This window comes from Oncorhynchus kisutch, linkage group LG25 (assembly GCF_002021735.2).
Source record: "Oncorhynchus kisutch isolate 150728-3 linkage group LG25, Okis_V2, whole genome shotgun sequence".
NCBI classification, from domain to species: domain Eukaryota; kingdom Metazoa; phylum Chordata; class Actinopteri; order Salmoniformes; family Salmonidae; genus Oncorhynchus; species Oncorhynchus kisutch.
This window is the reverse complement of record NC_034198.2, coordinates 18,046,105-18,067,440: the sequence shown is the minus strand read 5'-3', so window position 1 is coordinate 18,067,440 and position 21,336 is coordinate 18,046,105. Positions and strand designations below refer to the sequence as shown.

The 21,336-nt window shown below is 43.8% G+C and overlaps 1 protein-coding gene and 1 long non-coding RNA gene across 2 annotated transcripts in view; one reads left to right on the top strand and one right to left on the bottom strand.

Moving 5' to 3' along the window:
- The window catches only part of LOC116357463 (uncharacterized), a 14,687-nt gene extending 8,693 nt beyond the window's left edge, over positions 1 to 5,994 (top strand). Inside the window, exon 2 of the long non-coding RNA XR_004205447.1 lies at positions 5,763 to 5,994. This is a non-coding gene — a long non-coding RNA (uncharacterized LOC116357463). The remainder of the gene's footprint in view (positions 1 to 5,762) is intronic.
- Positions 1 to 21,336, bottom strand: part of trim65 (tripartite motif containing 65) — a 25,672-nt gene extending 4,336 nt beyond the window's left edge. Inside the window, exons 1-7 of the mRNA XM_020460812.2 lie at positions 21,234 to 21,336; positions 16,675 to 17,149; positions 16,305 to 16,400; positions 6,334 to 6,564; positions 1,518 to 1,686; positions 520 to 609; positions 76 to 293 (exon numbers count right to left, since the gene is read on the bottom strand). Of these exons, the coding sequence (XP_020316401.1) occupies positions 76 to 293; positions 520 to 609; positions 1,518 to 1,686; positions 6,334 to 6,564; positions 16,305 to 16,400; positions 16,675 to 17,109 (1,239 nt within the window). The 5' untranslated portion in view covers positions 17,110 to 17,149; positions 21,234 to 21,336. The remainder of the gene's footprint in view (positions 1 to 75; positions 294 to 519; positions 610 to 1,517; positions 1,687 to 6,333; positions 6,565 to 16,304; positions 16,401 to 16,674; positions 17,150 to 21,233) is intronic.

Genomic DNA, 21,336 nt, shown 5'->3' with positions numbered 1-21,336 from the left:
CACGGGCACAATTCTATACAGTATATACAAATATTTACACATCATTTGGCTGCCATGGCCTTCACATCTTCTTACCCCCAGGTAGGCCCATGGCTTGGACAACTCCAGCTCCCAGTAGTGCTTTCCGTGTTTGAAGCCCTGGAAGCAGAGCACCTGCCAGGTGTGGTCAAAGCGAGCCTCGTGGGCTGGGACAGGGCGCGGCCCAGAGGTCAGGTGTTCCGCCCGTAGGTTCTCCTGGCAGAGGAGCAGGTGACTGTTGGCTGTGCGAGGGTCAAAGGTCAGGGTGCAGCGGTCTGAGGAGGTGGGAGGTAGCATGTGAGAAGACATTTAGGTGTAGAGTTTATTAGTCTAAATTAGCTCTAAAACAAAGGGTAGGTGATAGATCACTTATGTTGGTAAACTTCTGAACATCATTCAGGTTACTAATTATAGATTCCAGAAAGAAAATAGATGTTGTTATTTACAGTTACTGTGTTGGTATCTGAACGTTTTATCTTAAAGTAAGGAACGACCACATACATTCACTGAGGCCCTCCTTCCCAGCGGGGTGGCATGGAGCAGCAGGACTGGGGACCACAGCCAGGACAGGGCGCTTATCCTGGGGAGAACCTAGGGAAGAGATGAGGTGGGGGGATGGGGATGGGGAAAAGGAGGGAGATCCACAGACAGACATTTTAAAAGTTTAGAGATGACTATCCATTAAAACAACACACACAGCTCCAGCTAAATATAGAGCAGCTAAATATAGAGCATTTACCTCGGCAAAGTAAGACAATATGCTCCTCATACAATAAGGTTACCTTGTCCTGACCTTACACACAGCCTCCTCCTGCATACAGTGAGGTTAGGTTACCTTGTCCTGACCTTACACACAGCCTCCTCCTGCAGTGAGGTTAGGTTACCTTGCTTGTCCTGACCTTACAGACAGCCTCCTCCTTCATACAGTGAGGTTAGGTTACCTTGCTTGTTCTGATCTTACACACAGCCTCCTCCTGCAGTGAGGTTAGGTTACCTTGCTTGTCCTGATCTTACACACAGCCTCCTCCTTCATACAGTGAGGTTAGGTTACCTTGCTTGTTCTGATCTTCCACACAGCCTCCTCCTGCATACAGTGAGGTTAGGTTACCTTGCTTGTTCTGATCTTACACACAGCCTCCTCCTTCATACAGTGAGGTTAGGTTACCTTGCTTGTCCTGACTTTACACACAGCCTCCTCCTGCAGTGAGGTTAGGTTACCTTGCTTGTTCTGACCTTACACACAGCCTCCTCCTGCAGTGAGGTTAGGTTACCTTGCTTGTTCTGACCTTACAGACAGCCTCCTCCTTCATACAGTGAGGTTAGGTTACCTTGCTTGTTCTGACCTTACACACAGCCTCCTCCTTCATACAGTGAGGTTAGGTTACCTTGCTTGTTCTGACCTTACACACAGCCTCCTCCTTCATACAGTGAGGTTAGGTTACCTTGCTTGTCCTGACCTTACACACAGCCTCCTCCTTCATACAGTGAGGTTAGGTTACCTTGCTTGTCCTGCCCCACAGCTGTAGACACAGCCTTCTCCAGGTCCTCAGACACTAGCTTGGAGATCCGTGAGAGGACGTCTGTCACCCCGCTGAGCCTCTCCTGCAGGTTAGGGGTCACATCCACTGGAATGTCCTTCATGCGAGGGACCTCCACCAGCCGAGACTCCTACAGAGCAAAGGAGGAAAATGATATAGTTTGATTGTCAATAATAATACAATATGGGAATTTTATCCCAAAGCTACATAGTGTTAACATGTACATATATTTTATGTATGTGATTTATGCAATGTTGTAGTACTCAAGTACGACTCGAATCCCAATTTTTTTATTTATTTATTATTATTTTTTAAAAATGTATTTTGACTAAACTTGGTCTCGGCCATTGGGGACTCGGACTTGCCTTCCGATGACTGGTATTTTCACTTGGGACTGGATAGGCTACTATGATAATGTCGTGACTTAACTTTAATATTAATCTGAAGACTGTTATTCAACTAATTAACCAACTATGTGTCATTGTTACCTGATTTGAATGAACCAAGTAACAATTAACTCATTAGGATCTGGGGCACCACGACAGTGGTTATTTAAAGAGTTACCATCTCCTGAATTCAACTCTATTCAACTCTTAGCTATCACATCTATAACCAGACAACTTATTAATCATAACCTCGTATCATATCATCATTTTGAACAGTCGTAACCTCCTTGCAACTGCAAAAAGCCGAGCCGTAGCCTCCCGGGTGGTGCAGTGGTTAAGGGCGCTGTACTGCAGCGCCAGCTGTGCCACCAGAGACTCTGGGTTCGCGCCCAGGCTCTGTCGTGACCGGCCGCGACCGGGAGGTCCGCGGGGCGACGCACAATTGGCCTAGCGTCGTCTGGGTTAGGGAGGGTTCGGCCGGTAGGGAAATCCTTGCCTCATCGCGCACCAGCGACTCCTGTGGCGGGCCGGGCGTAGTGCCCCCTAACCAAGGTTGCACGGTGTTTCCTCCGACACATTGGTGTGGCTGGCTTCTGGGTTGGATGGCGTTGTGTTAAGAAGCAGTGCGGCTTGGTTGGGTTGTGTATCGGAGGACGCATGACTTTCAACCTTCGTCTCTCCTGAGCCCGTACGGGAGTTGTAGCGATGAGACAAGATAGTAGCTACTAAACAATTGGATGCCACGAAATTGGGGAGAAAAAGGGGTAAAATTCACAAAAAAACAAGCGCGACACAAATTGGTTAGATTATTTATTTACTAGCTAATTAAATGGGAACACAGGATAAACATACACTCTGCACCGGTTATTGACTGGAGACCTAATACGCTGAAAACAGGTCCCTAGCGGATTGACAACAACATGGATGCTTGTTAAAGAAGAGATGGAGAGGGGGAGAGAGTGAGAGACAGACACTTAACAGTCACATTCAGAAACTACTCTCACCTATAATAACTATATACTTTGCACACGAACCTGCGCCCGCATTGAGAAAGAAATCATGAATGTATTTCATGACATGCTTGGGTTCGCCGGGGGTCTCTCGGCCGTTTCCAGCTACAATAGTCATTTACAACATTAACAATGTCTACACTATATTTCTGATCAATTTGATGTTATTTTAATGGACAAAAGACAAAAAAATGTTATTTTCCTTCAAAAACAAGGACATTTCTAAGTGACCCCAAACTTTTGAACGGTAGTGCATATACACTGTGGCATACAGCAGGTCAGCCACCAGGGGGAGACTCGTCGAGGCCTGGTCGATGCCTGGTGAAAGACTGAGTATACATCACGAGGCGATGGCTCCATCTGCTGGAGGTGCCAGGGCTGATTGGGAGCTGGTGAGTAATCAAGGGCTGATTGCTCACCAGCTGTGCAAAGCCCATAAAGCTGCCAGAAGGGCAGCACACGAGAGAGTGGGGGAAGAAAGGACTCCTGTATAGTTGGTGACGGTTGCAGAGGTATGAGGCGGGAGTTCAGTTTTTGTGCCAGACAGGATACAGCAAGACGGTATCCCGGAGAGGGTCTCATGGGGGAGACCTATCCTTTTCTTTTTTGATTTATTATTTAAATAAACACCCTTGAAACCGAGCTAATCATACTGTCCGTGTCTGATCTGTGTAAATGTCTTGACCAAACCCCCTGGTCTGCCACAATACATCCTCACACACTAAGCTTACAAAACATTAAGAACACCTGCTCTTTCCATGACAGACTGACCAGGTTAGTCCAGGTGAAAGCTATGATCCCTTATTGATGTCACTTGTTAAATCCACTTCAATCAGTGTAGATGAAGGATCGAGATGGATTTTTAAGACAATTGAGACATGTATTGTGTATGTGTGCCATTCAGAAGGTGAATGAACCAGACAAAAGATATAAGTGCCTTTGAACGGGAATGGTAGTAGGTGCCAGGTTTGACTCAAGAACTGCAACGCTGCTGGGTTTTTCACACAACAGTTTCCTGTGTGTAACAAGAATGATTCACAACTATGGGAAGCATTGGAGTCAACATGGTTCAGCATCCCTGTGCCTTTCGACACCTTGTAAAGTCCATGCCGTGACGAATTGAGGCTATTCTGAGGGCGAAAGGGCGGTGTACAACTCAATATTAGTAGGGTCTCCTAATGTTTGGTATACTCCGTATACAGTGCCTTCGGAAAGAATTCAAACCCTTTGACTTTATCCTCATTTTGTTGCGTTATAGCCGTATTCTAAAATGGATTAAAAAAATAAAAATCCTCAGCAATCTACACACAATACCCCATAATGACAAAGTGAAAACAGGTTTATAGAAATGTTTGCAAATGTATTGAAAATAAAAAACATGCCTTATTTACATAATTATTCAGACCCTTTGCTTTGAGGCTCGAAGCTGAGCTCAGGTGCATCCTGTTTCCATTGCGCATCGTCGAGATGTTTCTACAACTTGTCCGTAGAGCTCCGAGACAGGATTGTGTCAAGGCACAGATCTGGGGAGGTGTACTAAAAACAATCTGCAGGATTGAAGGCCCCCAAGAACACAGTGACCTCCATTATTAAATGGAAGAAGTTTGGAACCACCAAGGCTCTTCCTAGAGTTGGCCGCCCAGCCAAACTGAGCAATCGGGGGACAAGGGTCTTGGTCAGGGAGGTGACCAAGAACCCCGATGGTCACTGACAGAGCTCTGGAGTTCCTCTGTGGAGATGGGAGAACTTTCCAGAAGGATAACAATCTCTGCAACACCCCACCAATCAGGGCTTTATGGTAGTGGCCCAGCCAGAGCCTGGACTTGAACCCAATTGAACATCTCTGGAGAGACCTGAAAATAGCTGTGCAGCAACGCTCCACATCCAACCTGACAGATCTTGAGAGGATCTACAGAGAAGAATGGGAGAAACTCCCCAAATACAGGTGTGCCAAGGTTGTAGCGTCATACCCAAGATGACTCAAGTCTGTAATCGCTGCCAAAGGTGCTTCAAGGGTCTGAATACTTATGTAAATGTGCTATTTCAGTTTTTCATTTATTTTTTTGCTAAAATAAAAAATAAAAAACAGTTTTTGCTTTGTCATTATGGGGAATTGTGTGTAGATTGAAGATATTTTTTGTTTTAATCCATTTTAGAATAAGGCTGTAATGTAACAAAATGTGGAAAAAGTCAAGGGGTCTGAATACTTTCTGAATGCACTGTAAGACTGTAAAAACACCAGGAAATAAGCTCCAAGTGCTCCAGCTCCAATTATTCCCACACATAATAGACAAATGTGATCGTAAACCATGCTTGAAATGATTGTTTTAGTCAAATATTTTATATGTTTGGGCTTCTTGCTGTCATTTTGCAGTCTACAAATTATAAGTAAATATGTTCTATTACCTGCGCCTGAATCTAGTTGATGCTCTAGAGTATTTGGAGACTAATGAAGTACAGTCCCAGGCTTCCCCAAACAATGGTAGTGTTACATCTGCCCCTGCCACGCCCTCTACTTCTCATCTTGTGTCTCCCTAACCTGCCACAAGCCCTCCAGTGCTCTCTCTGTGTGGGTGTATCTGATTGTGTGAGTGGAGACAGGTGTGCTGGAGTCAGAGCAGATCCCCACCAGCTGCAACCTGTTCCATAATCAAGACCTCTACAAATACTCAGGACTGCCACTTCCACGCTGCCAGATTGTAGCCTCTGCTCAGTCAGTCTGCATTTCAAGCCGTTTGTTTCTGCATAGATCTTATTATCCTGTGGTGCCTGTTTTCCCTAGCCTAACGATGCTTTTCTCTACTCTACAGTTCCGTCTGCTCTGACTCTGGTCCCTGTCGCCAGTCCCTCGTCTCGTCAATCCTGCTTCCCTGCCCTGGACCCCTGCTCTACTGCTTCCTTGGATTCCGCTCCAGACCTGCTTACCCTGCCCCTACTCCCCTTACCCCAGCCTCAGTTCCTGGTTCACTGCTACCCGCCCGAGCTCCCCCTGGCCTGCACCCCATCTCCCCCAGCTTTTCAATAAATACCTTGGTAACCTTATCGCTGTCTCCTCGTCTGAGTCTGCACTTGGGTTCAATCTTGTTATATCCTGATGTGATTTGTTTACTGGGGAGTAGAATATATCAATGGTCTGTAAAAAGAGGATGCTGCCTGAATCAGGAGGGAACGGCGTCAGTGCTAAATATCAAGATTATCAATCTTTTTAAACATTTCTATTACTCTGCTCTGTGCACACTAGGCTTGAGTCTCCTAACCGGCAAGTTTTATAGCAGTGAATACCAGCTCTGAGATAAATGATCAGCATATTGTTTTTGGGGATAGGTCATTCTGTATGCCGGTAAAAATCCAATCTATTTGGGAAAATATGTCAATGCTAACCTGTATTAGCTGGATGTCGGGCAGGTTGCGAAGAGTTGCGATCTGGCTCTGGCGCTCCCCGAGTTGCTTGGCCCTCTCCTGTAGCTCCTCCAACCTAGCCTCCCCCTGGGAGAGGGAAGCTGCCTCCTCCTGCTCAATGAAGTTCTCTGTAGACTCCTGTTTCTCTGCTAGCACCTTCAACAGCATGGAGAACTTGGCATTCACCCAGTGGGAGGTCTGCTGCAGTGTCACCTACAGAGGGGGAGAAGTTGGAAGTGAGAACAGTAAGAGGGGAAACATTTACCATATGGAGACAAGGATAGTAGACGTATTTAGGATTGTAGTTTTGACTGCAGTGAGAGGTGTCAACTTTCCAATAAACCAATATTGAAATTAGGGCTGGCTTGTGTAGCTGCAGATTATAGATGAAGACCGTCATGAAATTTAAAAAAAACTTTTATTTTATGTTTTAAACGAACAGCTGAATGCATTCGTGCGGCTGAGTGTTTCCACAGTTACATATTTTTTTACATGTGCATCTTTCCCTTTCAAGTGGATTCAATTCGTACCTAGATACATTGGCTCCGATACGATACAGGAATGATACGTTTTAGTTTTAAGTGAACCGGTTTGAATAGAGAACTAATCGATGCGATTAGTTGCGATTCGATGAACAAACATTTGTTGCATAGACACATTCACTTTCCAATTCAAATCTGCTGCTGATGGAGCTCATGAGCTGGGCCTCTCTGAGCTGGATTTGTCTGATTTGATGTGTGTGTGAACTTGTTTTCCTATCTTGTCAGGACCAGCTATTTTAGGTTTAAAGTTTCAGGGTTAAAGGGACACTTCGGGATTTTGGCAATGAGGCCCTTTATCTACTTCACCAGAGTCAGTTGAACTCATAGACTTCCAGCCATTGCGCTAACGCTAGTTAGCAATTAAACTGGCGCTAGTTAGCAACTTCCTTTAAACTGCACGCAGAGACATAAAAATGGTATCCACAAGTTCATGTGACTCTCGGAATGTAGACAAGGGCCTCGTGTGTGTGTGTGTGTGTTTGTGGAGGTGGAAGTGTTTAACTATTCTTTTGGGGATCAGAAGTCCCCACAAGAATAGTAAACAAAGATTTGACCAACTCTGGACATTTTGTTAGTCAAATGCTATTTCTAGTGGATTTAGGCTTAAGATTAGAATTAGTGTTAGGGTTAGAATTAGGAGGGTTAAGGTTTTAGGGTTTAGGGTTAAGGTTAGGTTTTGGGGTTAGGTTAAGAGTATGGGTTAGGGAAAATAAGATTTTGAATGGGACTGAATTGTGTGTCACAAGACTGTGTGCATGTGCGCGCGTGTAGCATACCACCCTGCATCCCCATGCTGGCTTCCCACTGAAGCTAAGCAGAGTCGGTCCCTGGATGGGAGACCAGATGCTGCTGAAAGTGGTGTTTGAGGGACAGTAGGAGGAACTATTTCCTCTGACCTAAAAAAATATCTCAATACCCCAGGGCAGTGATTCGGGACATTGCCCTGTGTAGGGTGTGCTGTATTTCGGATGGGATATTAAACAGGTGCCCTGACTCTGTGGTAACCAAAGGACCAATGGACATAAGAGTAGGGGTGTTAACCCCGGTGTCCTGGGTAAATTTCCAATCTGGCCCACACCACCATCATGCCCACCTAATCATCCCCATCTTCCAATTGGCTCATTCATCTCCCACCTCTCCCCTGTAACTACTCCCCAGGTTGTTGCTGTAAATGAGAATGTTTTCTCAGTCAACTGACCTGGTAAAATGAGGGTTAAATAAAATAAAAAGTGTGTGTGTATGTAAATGATGTATGTACTATGTAAGGACCTGAGCTGTGCCATAAAACGAGACTAAACATCTACCACCCCCCCATCTAACACCCCCTCAGATTAAGGGGGTGTTTTTTTTGTTGGTCCGGCCACTTTGGTTCGGAAATCACCATCACCCACTAATACATTTTTGCAGATTAAGTGTTTGAGCTAGTGTTGTATAACATGTATTGTTTACAGATGAACATTCTAATTTCCACTAGAATGGAGTCGGAGGGGATGGCTGCCATTTTATGGGCTTCTAACCAACTGTACTATTTTGTTTGTAACTTATTTTTTGACTTATTCACTACATAATGTTGCTGCTAATGTTTCTTAAGAAAAGAAGGAGAAAAATGGGGCGGAGGTCAGGCTGCCTTCTGAGAATTTGTAGGCGAGTGAGTAAACTCCTACGATCATCCGTTCTACTGGCCAACGTGCAATCATTGGAAAACAAAATGGATGATATATGATCAAGACTATCCTACCAATGGGACATTAAAAACTATAATGTCTTATGTTTCACCGAGGCGTGGCTGAACGACGACACGGGTAATACAGAGCTGGCGGAATTTTCCATGCATGAGCAGGACAGAGAAGCTACGTCTGGTAAGACGAGGGCCAGTCTATTTGTCAATGACAGCTGGTACGTGATGTCTAATATAAAAGAAGTCTTGAGGTATTTCTCACCTGAGTATATTATGATAAGATGTAGACCACATTATCTACCAAGAGAGCTCTCATCTATATTATTCGTAGCTGTCTATTTACCACCACAAACCGATGCTGGCACTAAGACCACTCTCAACCAGCAGTATAAGGCCATAAGCAAACAAGAAAATGCTCATCCAGAAGTGGAGGTCCTAGTGGCCGGGGAGTTTAATGCAGGCAAACTTAAATCCGTTTTACCTCATTTCTACCAGCATGTCACATTTGCAACCAGAGGGGAAAAAAACTCTAGACCACCTTTACTCCACACAGAAAGGCATACAAAGCTCTCCCTCGCCCTCAATTTGGCAAATCTGACCACAATTCTATCCTCCTAATTCCTGCTTACAAGCAAAAACTAAAGCAGGAAGTACCAGTGACTCGCTCAATACGTAAGTGGTCAGATGACCCGGATGCTACACTATAGGACTGTTTTGCTAGCACAGACTGGAATATGTTCTGGGATTCATCCAATGGCATTGGGCAGTACACCACCTCAGTCATCGTCTTCATCAATAAGTGCATTGACAATGTCGTCCCCACAGTGACTGTACGTACATATCCCAACCAGAAGCCATGGATTACAGCCAACATCTGCATTGAGCTAAAGGCTAGAGCTGCATCTTTCAAGGAGTGGGACACTAATCCAGACACTCATAAGAAATCCCGCTACATCCTCAGTAGAACCATCAAACAGACAAAGCATCAATAAAGGATTAAGATTGAATTCTACTACACCCAGCCGCGAGCTGCCCAGTGACGGAAGCCTACCATACGAGCTAAATGCCTTTTATGCTCGCCTTGAGGCATGCAACACTGAAGCATTCATGAGAGCACCAGCTGGTCTGGACGACAGTGTGATAACACTCTTGGAAGCCGATGTGAGCAAGACCTTAAAACAGGTCAATATTCACAAAGCCGCGGGGCCAGATGGATTACCAGGACGTGTACTCAAACCATGTGCGGACCAACTGGCAAGTGTCTTCACTGACATTTTTAACCTATCCCTGACCGAGTCTGTAATAGCTACATGTTTCAAGCAGAATACCATAGTCCCTGTGCCCAAGGAAGACAAGGTAACCTGCCTAAATGATTACCACCCTGTAACACCATGAAGTGCTTTGAAAGGCTGGTCATGGCTCACATCAACAGCATCATCCCGGATACCCTAGACCCACTCCAATTAGCATACTGCCCCAACAGATCCACAGATGACGCAATCTCAATCACACTCCACAAGGCCCTTTCCCACCTGGACAAAAGGAACACCTTGGTGAGAATGCTGTTCATTGACTACAGCTCAGCGTTCAACACCATAGTGCCCACAAAGCTTATCACTAAGCTAAGGACCCTGGGACTAAACACATCCCTCTGCAACTGGATCCTGGACTTCCTGACGGGCCGCCCCCAGGTGGTAAGGGTAGGCACCAACACATCTGCCACGCTGATCCTCAACACTTGGTCCCCTCATGGGTGCGTGCTTAGTCCCTGTTCACCCATGACTGCATGGCCAAACATGACTCCAACACCATCATTAAGTTTGCTGACACCAAACAGTGGTAGGACTGATTACAGACACCGATGAGACAGCCTATAGGGAGGAGGTCAGAGACCTGGTAGTGAGGTGCCAGGACAACAACCTCTCCCTCAATGTGAGCAAGACAAAGGAGCTGATTGTGGATTACAGTAAAAGGAGGGCCGAACAGGCCCCCATTAACATTGACGGGGCTGTAGGGGAGCAGGTCGAGAGTTTAAAGTTCCTTGGTGTCCACATCACCAACAAACTATCATGGTCCAAACACACCAAGACAGTCATGAAGAGGGCACAACAACACCTTTCCCCCCTCAGGAGACTGAAAAGATTTGGCATGGGTCCCCAGATCCTCAAAAAGTTCTACAGCTACACCATCGAGAGCATCCTGACCGGTTGTATCACCACCTGGTATGGCAACTGCTTGGCACCTGACCGTAAGGCGCTACAGAGGGTAGTGCGTACGGTCCAGTATCTCAGCTTCCTGCTATCCAGGACCTATATACTAGGCGGTGCCAGAGGAAAGCCCAAAAAATTGTCATAGACTCCAGTCACCCAAGTCATAGACTTTTCTCTCTGCTACAGCACGGCAAGCGCTACCGGAGAGCCAAGTCTAGGACCAAAAGGCTCCTTAAAGCTTCTACTCCCAAGCCATAAGACTGCTGAATTATTAATCAAATGGCCACGCAGACTATTTACATTGACACCCCCCCCCCCCCTCCCCCCCATTTGTTTTTACACTCCTGCTACTCGCTGTTTATCTATGCATAGTCACTTTACCCCTACCTACATGTACAAATTATCTTGACTAACCTGTACCTCCCCGCACATTGACTCGGTACCAGTACCCCCTGTATAGAGCCTCGTTATTGTTATTTTATTGTGTTACTTTTTATAATTATTTTTTACTTTATTTGGTAAATATTTTCTTAACTCTTTCTTGAACTGCATTGTTGGTTAAAGGCTTGTAAGTAAGCATTTCACGGTAAAGTCTACACCTATTGTATTCGGCGCATGTGACAAATAAAGTTTGATTTGATTAGTAATGACATAGTCAATGAATATAAAGCACTTTGGATTTCCCCCCATCTCAAAATCAAATGGTTTTGACCATTTGGATGTTTTTACAGAGTGCTCTTCTCTCCTCCTCTCGCTTCACCATGCAGTGCACCTCGCAGAAGTGATTGCTTTCCTCGTTATGAAATCATCAACTCCACCCTGTATATCTAAAACTACTAAAACTATTGCTGATGGTGAACCTGAAACCTGAATTTTTGTATGGAGGTTAGTGTCGAATTTGGTCAACAAAAAATATAATAGCTAATTTGCTACATGAGGCTTATTTGATCTAATAGAAGTTTTGTAATGGTTAGGTTGTTATAAATGCACTCATATAAGAATCTATGTAACTTACCCAAAAACAACTTTATATCAGAGTTATGCCTGTTGTCACAGACATGAAGGACTCATCACTGATATAACCTGTTTTAGCATGGACATTGAGGGCATCCACCATTTGAAAGTAGTCAACTGGGTGGGGATTCCTACAAGTTGGGAGCAATCAGCCAATTTTTTATTCAACCTTTATTTAACTAGGCAAGTCAGTTAATTAAGAACAAATTCTTATTTACAACGACGGCAAAATTATTAAAAATAAAAATAAATTAAATAAAAATATAAGACAAAATACACATCACGACAAGGGAGACAACACTACATTTGTTGAGAGACCTAAGACAACAACATGTCATGTGTTGCTGCCATGCTAACACAGCATGGTAGCAACACAAAATGACAACAACATGGTAGCAACACAACATGGCAGCAGCACAAAACGGAGTACAAACATTATTGGGTACAGACAACAGCACAAAGGGCAAGAAGGTAGAGACAACAATACATCACGTAAAGCAGCCACAACTGTCAGTAAGTGTCCATGATTGAGTCTTTGAATAAAGAGATTGAGATAAAACTGTCCAGTTTAAGTGTTTGTTGCAGCTCGTTCAAGGCGATAGCTGCAGCGAACTGAAAAGACGAGCGACCCAGGGATGTGTGTGCTTCAGGGACCTTTCAGAGAATGTGACTGGCAGAACGGGTGTTGTATGTGGAGGATGAGAGCTGCAGTAGATATCTCATAGGGAGGAGTGAGGCCTATGAGGGTTTTATAAATAAGCATCAACCAGTGGGTCTGCGATGGGTATACAGAGATGACCAGCTTACAGATGAGTACAGAGTGCAGTGATGTGAACATTTATTACTTTAAAATTGAGATGGGCTCAATGGCGCTGCCCATGCTGTCATGTCATCTCCATGGTCTGTTGTTGACACACGTATTTGCTCACTCATTGGCTAGAATGGTCCCACCTGATCTCGCCTCTTCCCGCATGTCTTCCATCTTTGAGGACATGTATTTCCATTGTTAGAGCAGTCACTCAAATATATTGTCAATATAATAGACAATCTTTGAGTATAGCCAGATGAGAGTTGTCTCCAGTATCTTACTTTTATTTCGGCAAAACACAATTTTCAACAGCGCATAGATAATAACCTAGCAAATTACATAGGTTGTAATTTTAAAAATAAAACCTAATATCAGGCATGCCATTTTAGCATTTGAATCATAAAGGTGCCACTCATATGTGCAAGATCAGGAACAGGCCTCCTACCTCGCGCCGGTCAGTGAGTGATGCTGGGCACAGTGCGCAGTTTGACTAGGCTACCGATATTGCCTGGGGTTGTTCGGCATGCAAAATGACTTGTAGATAAATGACTGTCAACACAGTTACATGTAGTTCTGACAGTGAAGGGGAGGACGCATCAAATCTAATTTTATTTGTCACATGCGCCGAATACAACTGGTGTAGACTTTACTGTGAAATGCTTAATTATGAGCCCTTCCCAACAATGCAGAGTTTAAAAATAAAATAGTAACACGAGGAATAAACTAAAATACACAAGAATGGAGCTACATACAGCGAGTACCAGTACCAGGTACAGTGAGGAGAACAAGTATTTGATACACTGCCGATTTTGCAGGTTTTCCTACTTACAAAGCATGTAGAGGTCTGTAATTTTTATCATGGGTACACTTCAACTGTGAGAGACGGAATCTAAAACAAAAATCCAGAAAATCACATTGTATGATTTTTAAGTAATTAATTTGCATTTTATTGCATGACATAAGTATTTGATCACCTACCAACCAGTAAGAATTCCGGCTCTCACAGACCTGTTAGTTTTTCTTTAAAAAGCCCTCCTGTTCTCCACTCATTACCTGTATAAAAGAAACCTGTCCACACACTCAATCAAACAGACTCCAACCTCTCCACAATGGCCAAGACCAGAGAGCTGTGTAAGGACATCAGGGATAAAATTGTAGCCCTGCACAAGGCTGGGATGGGCTACAGGACAATAGGCAAGCAGCTTGGTGAGAAGGCAACAATTGTTGACGCAATTATTAGAAAATGGAAGAAGTTCAAGATGACGGTCAATCACCCTCGGTCTGGGGCTCCATGCAAGATCTCACCTCGTGGGGCATCAATGATCATGAGGAAGGTGAGGGATCAGCCCAGAACTACACGGCAGGACCTGGTCAATGACCTGAAGAGAGCTGGGACCACAGTCTCAAAGAAAACCATTAATAACACACTACGCCGTCATGGATTAAAATCCTGCAGAGCACGTAAGGTCCCCCTGCTCAAGCCAGCGCATGTCCAGGCCCGTCTGAAGTTTGCCAATGACCATCTGGATGATCCAGAGGAGGAATGGGAGAAGGTCATGTGGTCTGATGAGACAAAAATATAGCTTTTTGGTCTAAACTCCACTCGCCGTGTTTGGAGGAAGAAGAAGGATGAGTACAACTCAAAGAACACCATCCCAACCGTGAAGCATAGAGGTGGAAACATCATTCTTTGGGGACAGGACGACTGCACCGTATTGAGGGGAGGATGGATGGGGCCATGTATTGCGAGATCTTGGCCAACAACCTCCTTCCCTCAGTAAGAGCATTGAAGATGGGTCGTGGCTGGGTCTTCCAGCATGACAACGACCTGAAACACACAGCCAGGGCAACTAAGGAGTGGCTCCGTAAGAAGCATCTCAAGGTCCTGGAGTGTCCTAGCCAGTCTCCAGACCTGAACCCAATAGAACATCTTTGGAGGGAGCTGAAAGTCCGTATTGCCCAGCGGCAGCCCCAAAACCTGAAGGATCTGGAGAAGGTCTGTATGGAGGAGTGGGCCAAAATCCCTGCTGCAGTGTGTGCAAACCTGGTTAAGAACTACAGGAAACGTATCAAATACTTATGTCATGCAATAAAAGGCAAATGAAATACTTAAAAATCATACAATGTGATTTTCTGGATTTTTGTTTTAGATTCCGTCTCTCACAGTTGAAGTGTACCTATGATAAAAATTACAGACCTCCACATGCTTTGTAAGTAGGAAAACCTGCAAAATCAGCAGTGTATCAAATACTTGTTCTCCCCACTGTATATGTGCAAAGGTACGAGGTACTTGAGGCCAGAAAGCAGAGTAAACTGACTAGGCATCAGGATAGATAATAATAAGAGTAAAATAAAGAACAGAGCAGCAGCAGCAAATTATGATTATAAAAGTGTGTGCATATATATTTGATGGGTTCTGATTTCTAAACTTGAAATATTGTTAATCATCAGGTATCCTATTGAAATGAGTGCCACAGTCTGGTTTCTACACCAGAAGTTAATCTGTAGGAGGAATGTATATGGTGGAGTCAATTAAGCTTGGAATGTACTGAGTAAAGTTAAGGCAATCACATGGTTGCAGTCACTAAGGGTGGAGAGCTGTGGTTTAGGTCAGGCCAGGTCACATTAAGGGAGAAGGATTTTTTATTTTTTTTACCCGCATTTACTTAACTTCCTGCCTAGCAATAAAGATGTAATGTTTAGAGGGAAGGAAGAGTCTTCACCCAAATTGAGGTATATACACTTGTGCTGGTGGAAACACATCTTTGTCTGTTCAGCTGTCTGACCCTTTGGGTGAATAAACTTGGTTTGAGGTTTTATAGTTGTCCGTCTGTTTTTACCCTGTTATTTAGAACCTAACATAGTGTGGGCTGTCAATGTTGTGTGTGTGTATATGGTTTGTGTTTATATAGTCTAGTGAGTGTGTGTAGGGTCAGTCCAAGACAGAGTCAGTGAAGATAGTTTGGGTACCCTTAATTGACTATTTAGCAGTCTGGCTCTTTAGAAGTCTTATGGCTTGGGGGTGGAAGCTGCCTCGGAGCCTGGTCGTCCGAGAGCCAATGCCCTGGTACCGTTTGCCGAACAGTAGCTGAGTGAACAGTCTATAGCTTGGGTGGCTGGAGTCTTTGACAGTTGTCACAAAAGATGAGGTATTTTCAGAAGGTAGAAAAATGTACCAAACATTTTTGTGAACCGGGATTTTTGTGAACATTTTGAATTAATTTTTCTGACCTATGCATGCTACATTTGGATTGGGTTGGTGTCCGCAGACTGATGCACTTGTATCTTAAACATTTGAATCATGGACAGATGCCTATGTGAATCGTTACATCCCCATTTACAACGTGATTAAACTTTGCTGAAACAAGCAAGGTGTTGTAGAAAACGAGTCTGAGGCTGCCTAGACAACGCACCCCGTTCAGCAGTAGCACCTGCATTCAGGAGTAGAGGACAAAATATGCGTCTTAAAAAATATATACTGAATGATTATAAAGTGGCTGCAGTCATATGGCTGACAAATAACCTTCATCCAAATGTCCATGACCGTCACAGCCCTAATTTGAAACAATGCGACTAATATCCGGCAAATCTACTTTGGAAGTAGAGGAAACCTTTTCACAATGAACCATAAGGCCTATCCATTGACTATGGTACTTTCAATATGAAGATGTAGGGACAGTCACTGTAAAAATCAACTTTACCTTGGCTTTGGTGATGTTCTCCGTCAGCTCAGCGATGCTCCTCTCAGTCTTCTCCATACATATTCCCACCTCCACACTCTTCCTCCTCAGTAGTAACTGTTCAGATAGACAATACCACAATGAGTGTGTAGGATATGCAGCAGAGTATGAATTCAATTTCATGACATTTGCAGCACACAAATGTTGACCTATCAGAGAGAATATAGTGTGTATATATATGTATATATATATATATATATAGTATCAGTATTTTCCAGGAGTTAGTGTTGGGTCACAGGCAGCCAATGGGGCTGTGGCAGATTTTGTTTTTGTTCATCTCTGTGACAGTCACAAGAACATAGGAGCCACTTACGGTCTGTCTGACACTCACCTCTCGGTTCTCCTTCTCAGCCTCCACCAGCACTTTCTCGTGGTTCTTACACTCGGAGATGGCACACTCGCAGCACACACACATGTTGTCCTTCCGGCAGTAGTACACCAGGGGCTTCTTGTGTCGGTCACACAGAATCAGGGGCGTGGCTCTGGCCATGTCGCCCCTCATAACCGGTACAGTGTCTCTACCGAATGCACCGGCACTGTTCGCTGTGGCCTCAGCCAGGACGGACAGGGACACGTTGCGTTTTAGGATGGGTCTAGTGGGGAATTTCTCATTGCAGATAGGGCAATGCGGCCCGATGTCGGACTTGGACTTGGTGTCCCAGTGAGTCGTGATGCAGTCTCGACAGAAGGTGTGACCGCATGGGATGGTGACTGGGACTTTGAAGCGGTCCAAGCAAATGGCACAGGACAAATTATGGGTCTCCATCCCTCCAGTAGATCTGTAAACAGAACACACCTCTTCAGATCTGTGGAGAGAAATGAATGGGAGAAGTTGGACATGATGTAGGTTGCTGATACAGTAGCTACATAACATGCATAAGGATTTCAATCTTGATTCTAAGATTGCTTCATGCTGTAGCTAGCCATGATACTGTCACATTATTGTGTACTGGCCTACTGTAACATGTTCATTTATTTATTAATCGACAGCATCCCTAGACAAAGAGCCAATTAGGACAGGGGTCTTAAACCTTTCTTGCCCAGGGACTACCGCCCAGGCAAACCGGCGACCCCCATCATATGTTAGCAAAAAATATATAATTCACATCTTATCATCAGGTGAATGCCAAGGAGATGTAATCAACATTTTAAAATGAATAGATTTTGCATTATTCTGACCTCCCCACACTACAATTGGAAAAGGAAGTGTAAACTCTAACACAGCCAGTGGAGGATGCTGAGGGAGGACGGCTCATACTAATGGCTGGCTAACCATGTATTTGATACCATTCCACCAATTCCGCTCCAGCCATTACCACGAGCCCATCCTCCCCAATTAAGGTGCCACCAACCGCCTGTGAACACAGCCTATTAGATATTAGGAGTTGAGAAGTAAAGTTGACATCGTGAGAAAGATGTTCTCCTCTTCTCTACTATGGGTATGTAATTCAAGGTGTGTTTATTCTATTAGCGATAGTCACAATTTTTCTTTATTTTGACTATTTTCTACATTGTAGAATAATAGTGAAGACATCAAAACTATGAAATAACACACATGGAATCATGTAGTAAGCAAACAGGTGTTCAACAAATCAAAATATATTTTAGATTCTTCAAACCCTTTGCCTTGATGACAGCTTTGCACACTCTTTGCATTCTCTATACCAGCTTCATGAGGAATGCTTTTCCAACAGTCTTGAAGAAGTTCCCACATGTGCTGAGCACTTGTTGGCTGATTTTCCTTCACTTGCGGTCCAACTCATCCCAGACCATCTCAATTGGGTTGAGGGCAGGTGATTGTGGAGGCCAGGTCATCTGATGCAGCACTCCATCCCTCATCCAAATAGCCCTTACACAGCCTGGAAGTGTGTTTCATGTCATTGTCCTGTTGAAAAACAAATGATAGTGGGAATAAGTGCAAACCTCCTCCATGATTCAGGGTGGGAACCACACATGTGGAGATCATCCATCCGTTCACCCACACCGCATCTCACAAAGACAGGGCGGTTGGAACCAAAAATCTAAAATTTGACTCATCAGACCAAAGGACAGATTTCCACCGGTCTAATGTCCATTGCTTGTGTTTCTTGGCCCAAGCAAGTCTCTTCTTCTTATTGGTGTCCTTTAGTAGTGGTTTCTTTGTAGCAATTCAACCATGAAGGCCTGATTCTTGCAGACTCCTCTGAACAGTTAATATTGAGATGTGTCTGTTACTTGCACTCTGTGAAGCATTTATTTGGGCTGCAATCTGATGTGCAGATAGATAACTTGAATTAACTTATCCTCTGCAGCAGAGGAAAAAAATCTGGGTCTTCCTTTCCTGTGGCGATCCTCATGAGAGCCAGTTTCATCATAGCACTTGATTGCAAAAAAACATCAAATTTTCCAGATTGACTGACCGTCATGTCTTAAAATAATGATGGACTGTAATTTCTCTTTGCTTATTTGAGCTGTTCTTGCCATAATATGGACTTGGTCTTGTACCAAATATGGCTGCTATCTTCTCTATACCACCCCTACCATGTCACAACACAACTGATTGTCTCAAACACATTAAGGAAATAAATTCCACAAATTAACTTTTAACATGGCACACCTGTTAATTTAAATGCATTCCAGGTGACTAAGTCATGAAGCTGGTTGAGAGAATGCCAAGAGTGTGCAAAGCTGTCATCAAGGCAAAGGGTGGCTACTTTGAATAACACTTTTTTGGTTACTACATGATTCCATATGTGTTATTTCATAGTTTTGATGTCTTCACTATTATTCGACAATGTAGAAAATAGTAAAAAAAAAAAAAACACATACATATATACATACACACACACACACACACTGGGGCAAAAAAGTGTTTAGTCAGCCACCAATTGTGCAAGTTCTCCCACTTAAAAAGACGAGAGAGGCCTGCAATTTTCATCATTGGTACACTTCAAATATGACAGACAAAATGAAAAAAATATCCAGAAAATCACATTGTAGGATTTTTAATTAATTAATTAGCAAATTATGGTGGAAAATAAGTATTTGGTCACCTACAAACAAGCAAGATTTCTGGCTCTCACAGACCTGTAACGTCTTCTTTAAGAGGCTCCTCTGTCCTCCACTCGTTACCTGTATTAATGGCACCTGTTTGAACTTGTTATCAGTATAAAAGACACCTGTCCACAACCTCAAACAGTCACACTCCAAACTCCACTATGGCCAAGACCAAAGAGCTGTCAAAGGACACCAGAAACAAAATTGTAGACCTGCACCAGGCTGGGAAGACTGAATCTGCAATAGGTAAGCAGCTTGGTTTGAAGAAATCAACTGTGGGAGCAATTATTAGGAAATGGAAGACATACAAGACCACTGATAATCTCCCTCGATCTGGGGCTCCACGCAAGATCTCACCCCGTGGGGTGAAAATGATCACAACAACGGTGAGCAAAAATCCCAGAACCACACGGGGGGACCTAGTGAATGACCTGCAGAGAGCTGGGACCAAAGTAACAAAGCCTACCATCAGTAACACACTACGCCGCCAGGGACTCAAATCCTGCAGTGCCAGACGTGTCCCCCTGCTTAAGCCAGTACATGTCCAGGCCCGTCTGAAGTTTGCTAGAGAGCATTTGGATGATCCAGAATAAGATTGGGAGAATGTCATATGAAACCAAAATATAACTTTTTGGTAAAAACTCAACTCGTCGTGTTTGGAGGACAAAGAATGCTGAGTTGCATCCAAAGAACACCATACTTACTGTGAAGCATGGGGGTGGAAACATCATGCTTTGGGGCTGTTTTTCTGCAAAGGGACCAGGACGACTGATCCGTGTAAAGGAAAGAATGAATGGGGCCATGTATCGTGAGATTTTGGGTGAAAACCTCCTTCCATCAGCAAGGGCATTGAAGATGAAACGTGGCTGGGTCTTTCAGCATGACAATGATCCCAAACACACCGCCCGGGCAATGAAGGAGTGGCTTCGTAAGAAGCATTTCAAGGTCCTGGAGTGGCCTAGCCAGTCTCCAGATCTCAACCCCATAGAACATCTTTGGAGGGAGTTGAAAGTCTGTGTTGCCCAGCAACAGCCCCAAAACATCACTGCTCTAGAGGAGATCTGCATGGAGGAATGGGCCAAAATACCAGCAACAGTGTGTGAAAACCTTGTGAAGACTTACAGAAAACGTTTGACCTCTGTCATTGCCAACAAAGGGTATATAACAAAGTATTGAGATAAACTTTTGTTATTGAGCAAATACTTATTTTCTATCATAATTTGCAAATAAATTCATAAAAAATCCTACAATGTGATTTTCTGGATTTTCTCTCTCATTTTGTCTGTCATAGTTGAAGTGTACATATGATGAACATTACAGGCCTCTCTCATCTTTTTAAGTGGGAGAACTTGCACAATTGGTGGCTGACTAAATACTTTTTTGCCCCACTGTATATATACATATATATATAACCTAATATATACTGTATATATACACGGTATATATACTGTATATTTAGGAGAATGACCATGGTGACAGTTGGACATTATGAGCAACTCGACCATTACAAAGGAATTAACGTTATACACTATGAGATGTTGTCATTTGATGCCATACGGTGAGTGGGTCAAACGATGCTACATAGGCTATAGCAAAGCCAGCAGTTTGTAGCTAGCCTAGCTATATCAAATGAATGACATCACAGTAGATACTATCCATGGCGCTAACGTTAACACATAGCTAATGTAGCTAGCTCACGTTACTTTGTAACCATGATTACAGTAAAAAGACAGCTATCAAGTCGAAATATGAGTAACATTACAGTTTTATGATACTAGCCAAACGGATTTAAGGTACAACTTTTCACATATATAATTCTAGCTAACATTCCACTTAAAAGTAAATGTAGCTCACCAGTGCAATATAATAAATTAGGGCATCTGACGTAAATACAGTTGCTGAGAATCCGCCTTGCCGAAATACAGCGTTCAAGACAACTGGGAATTCGGAAAAAACG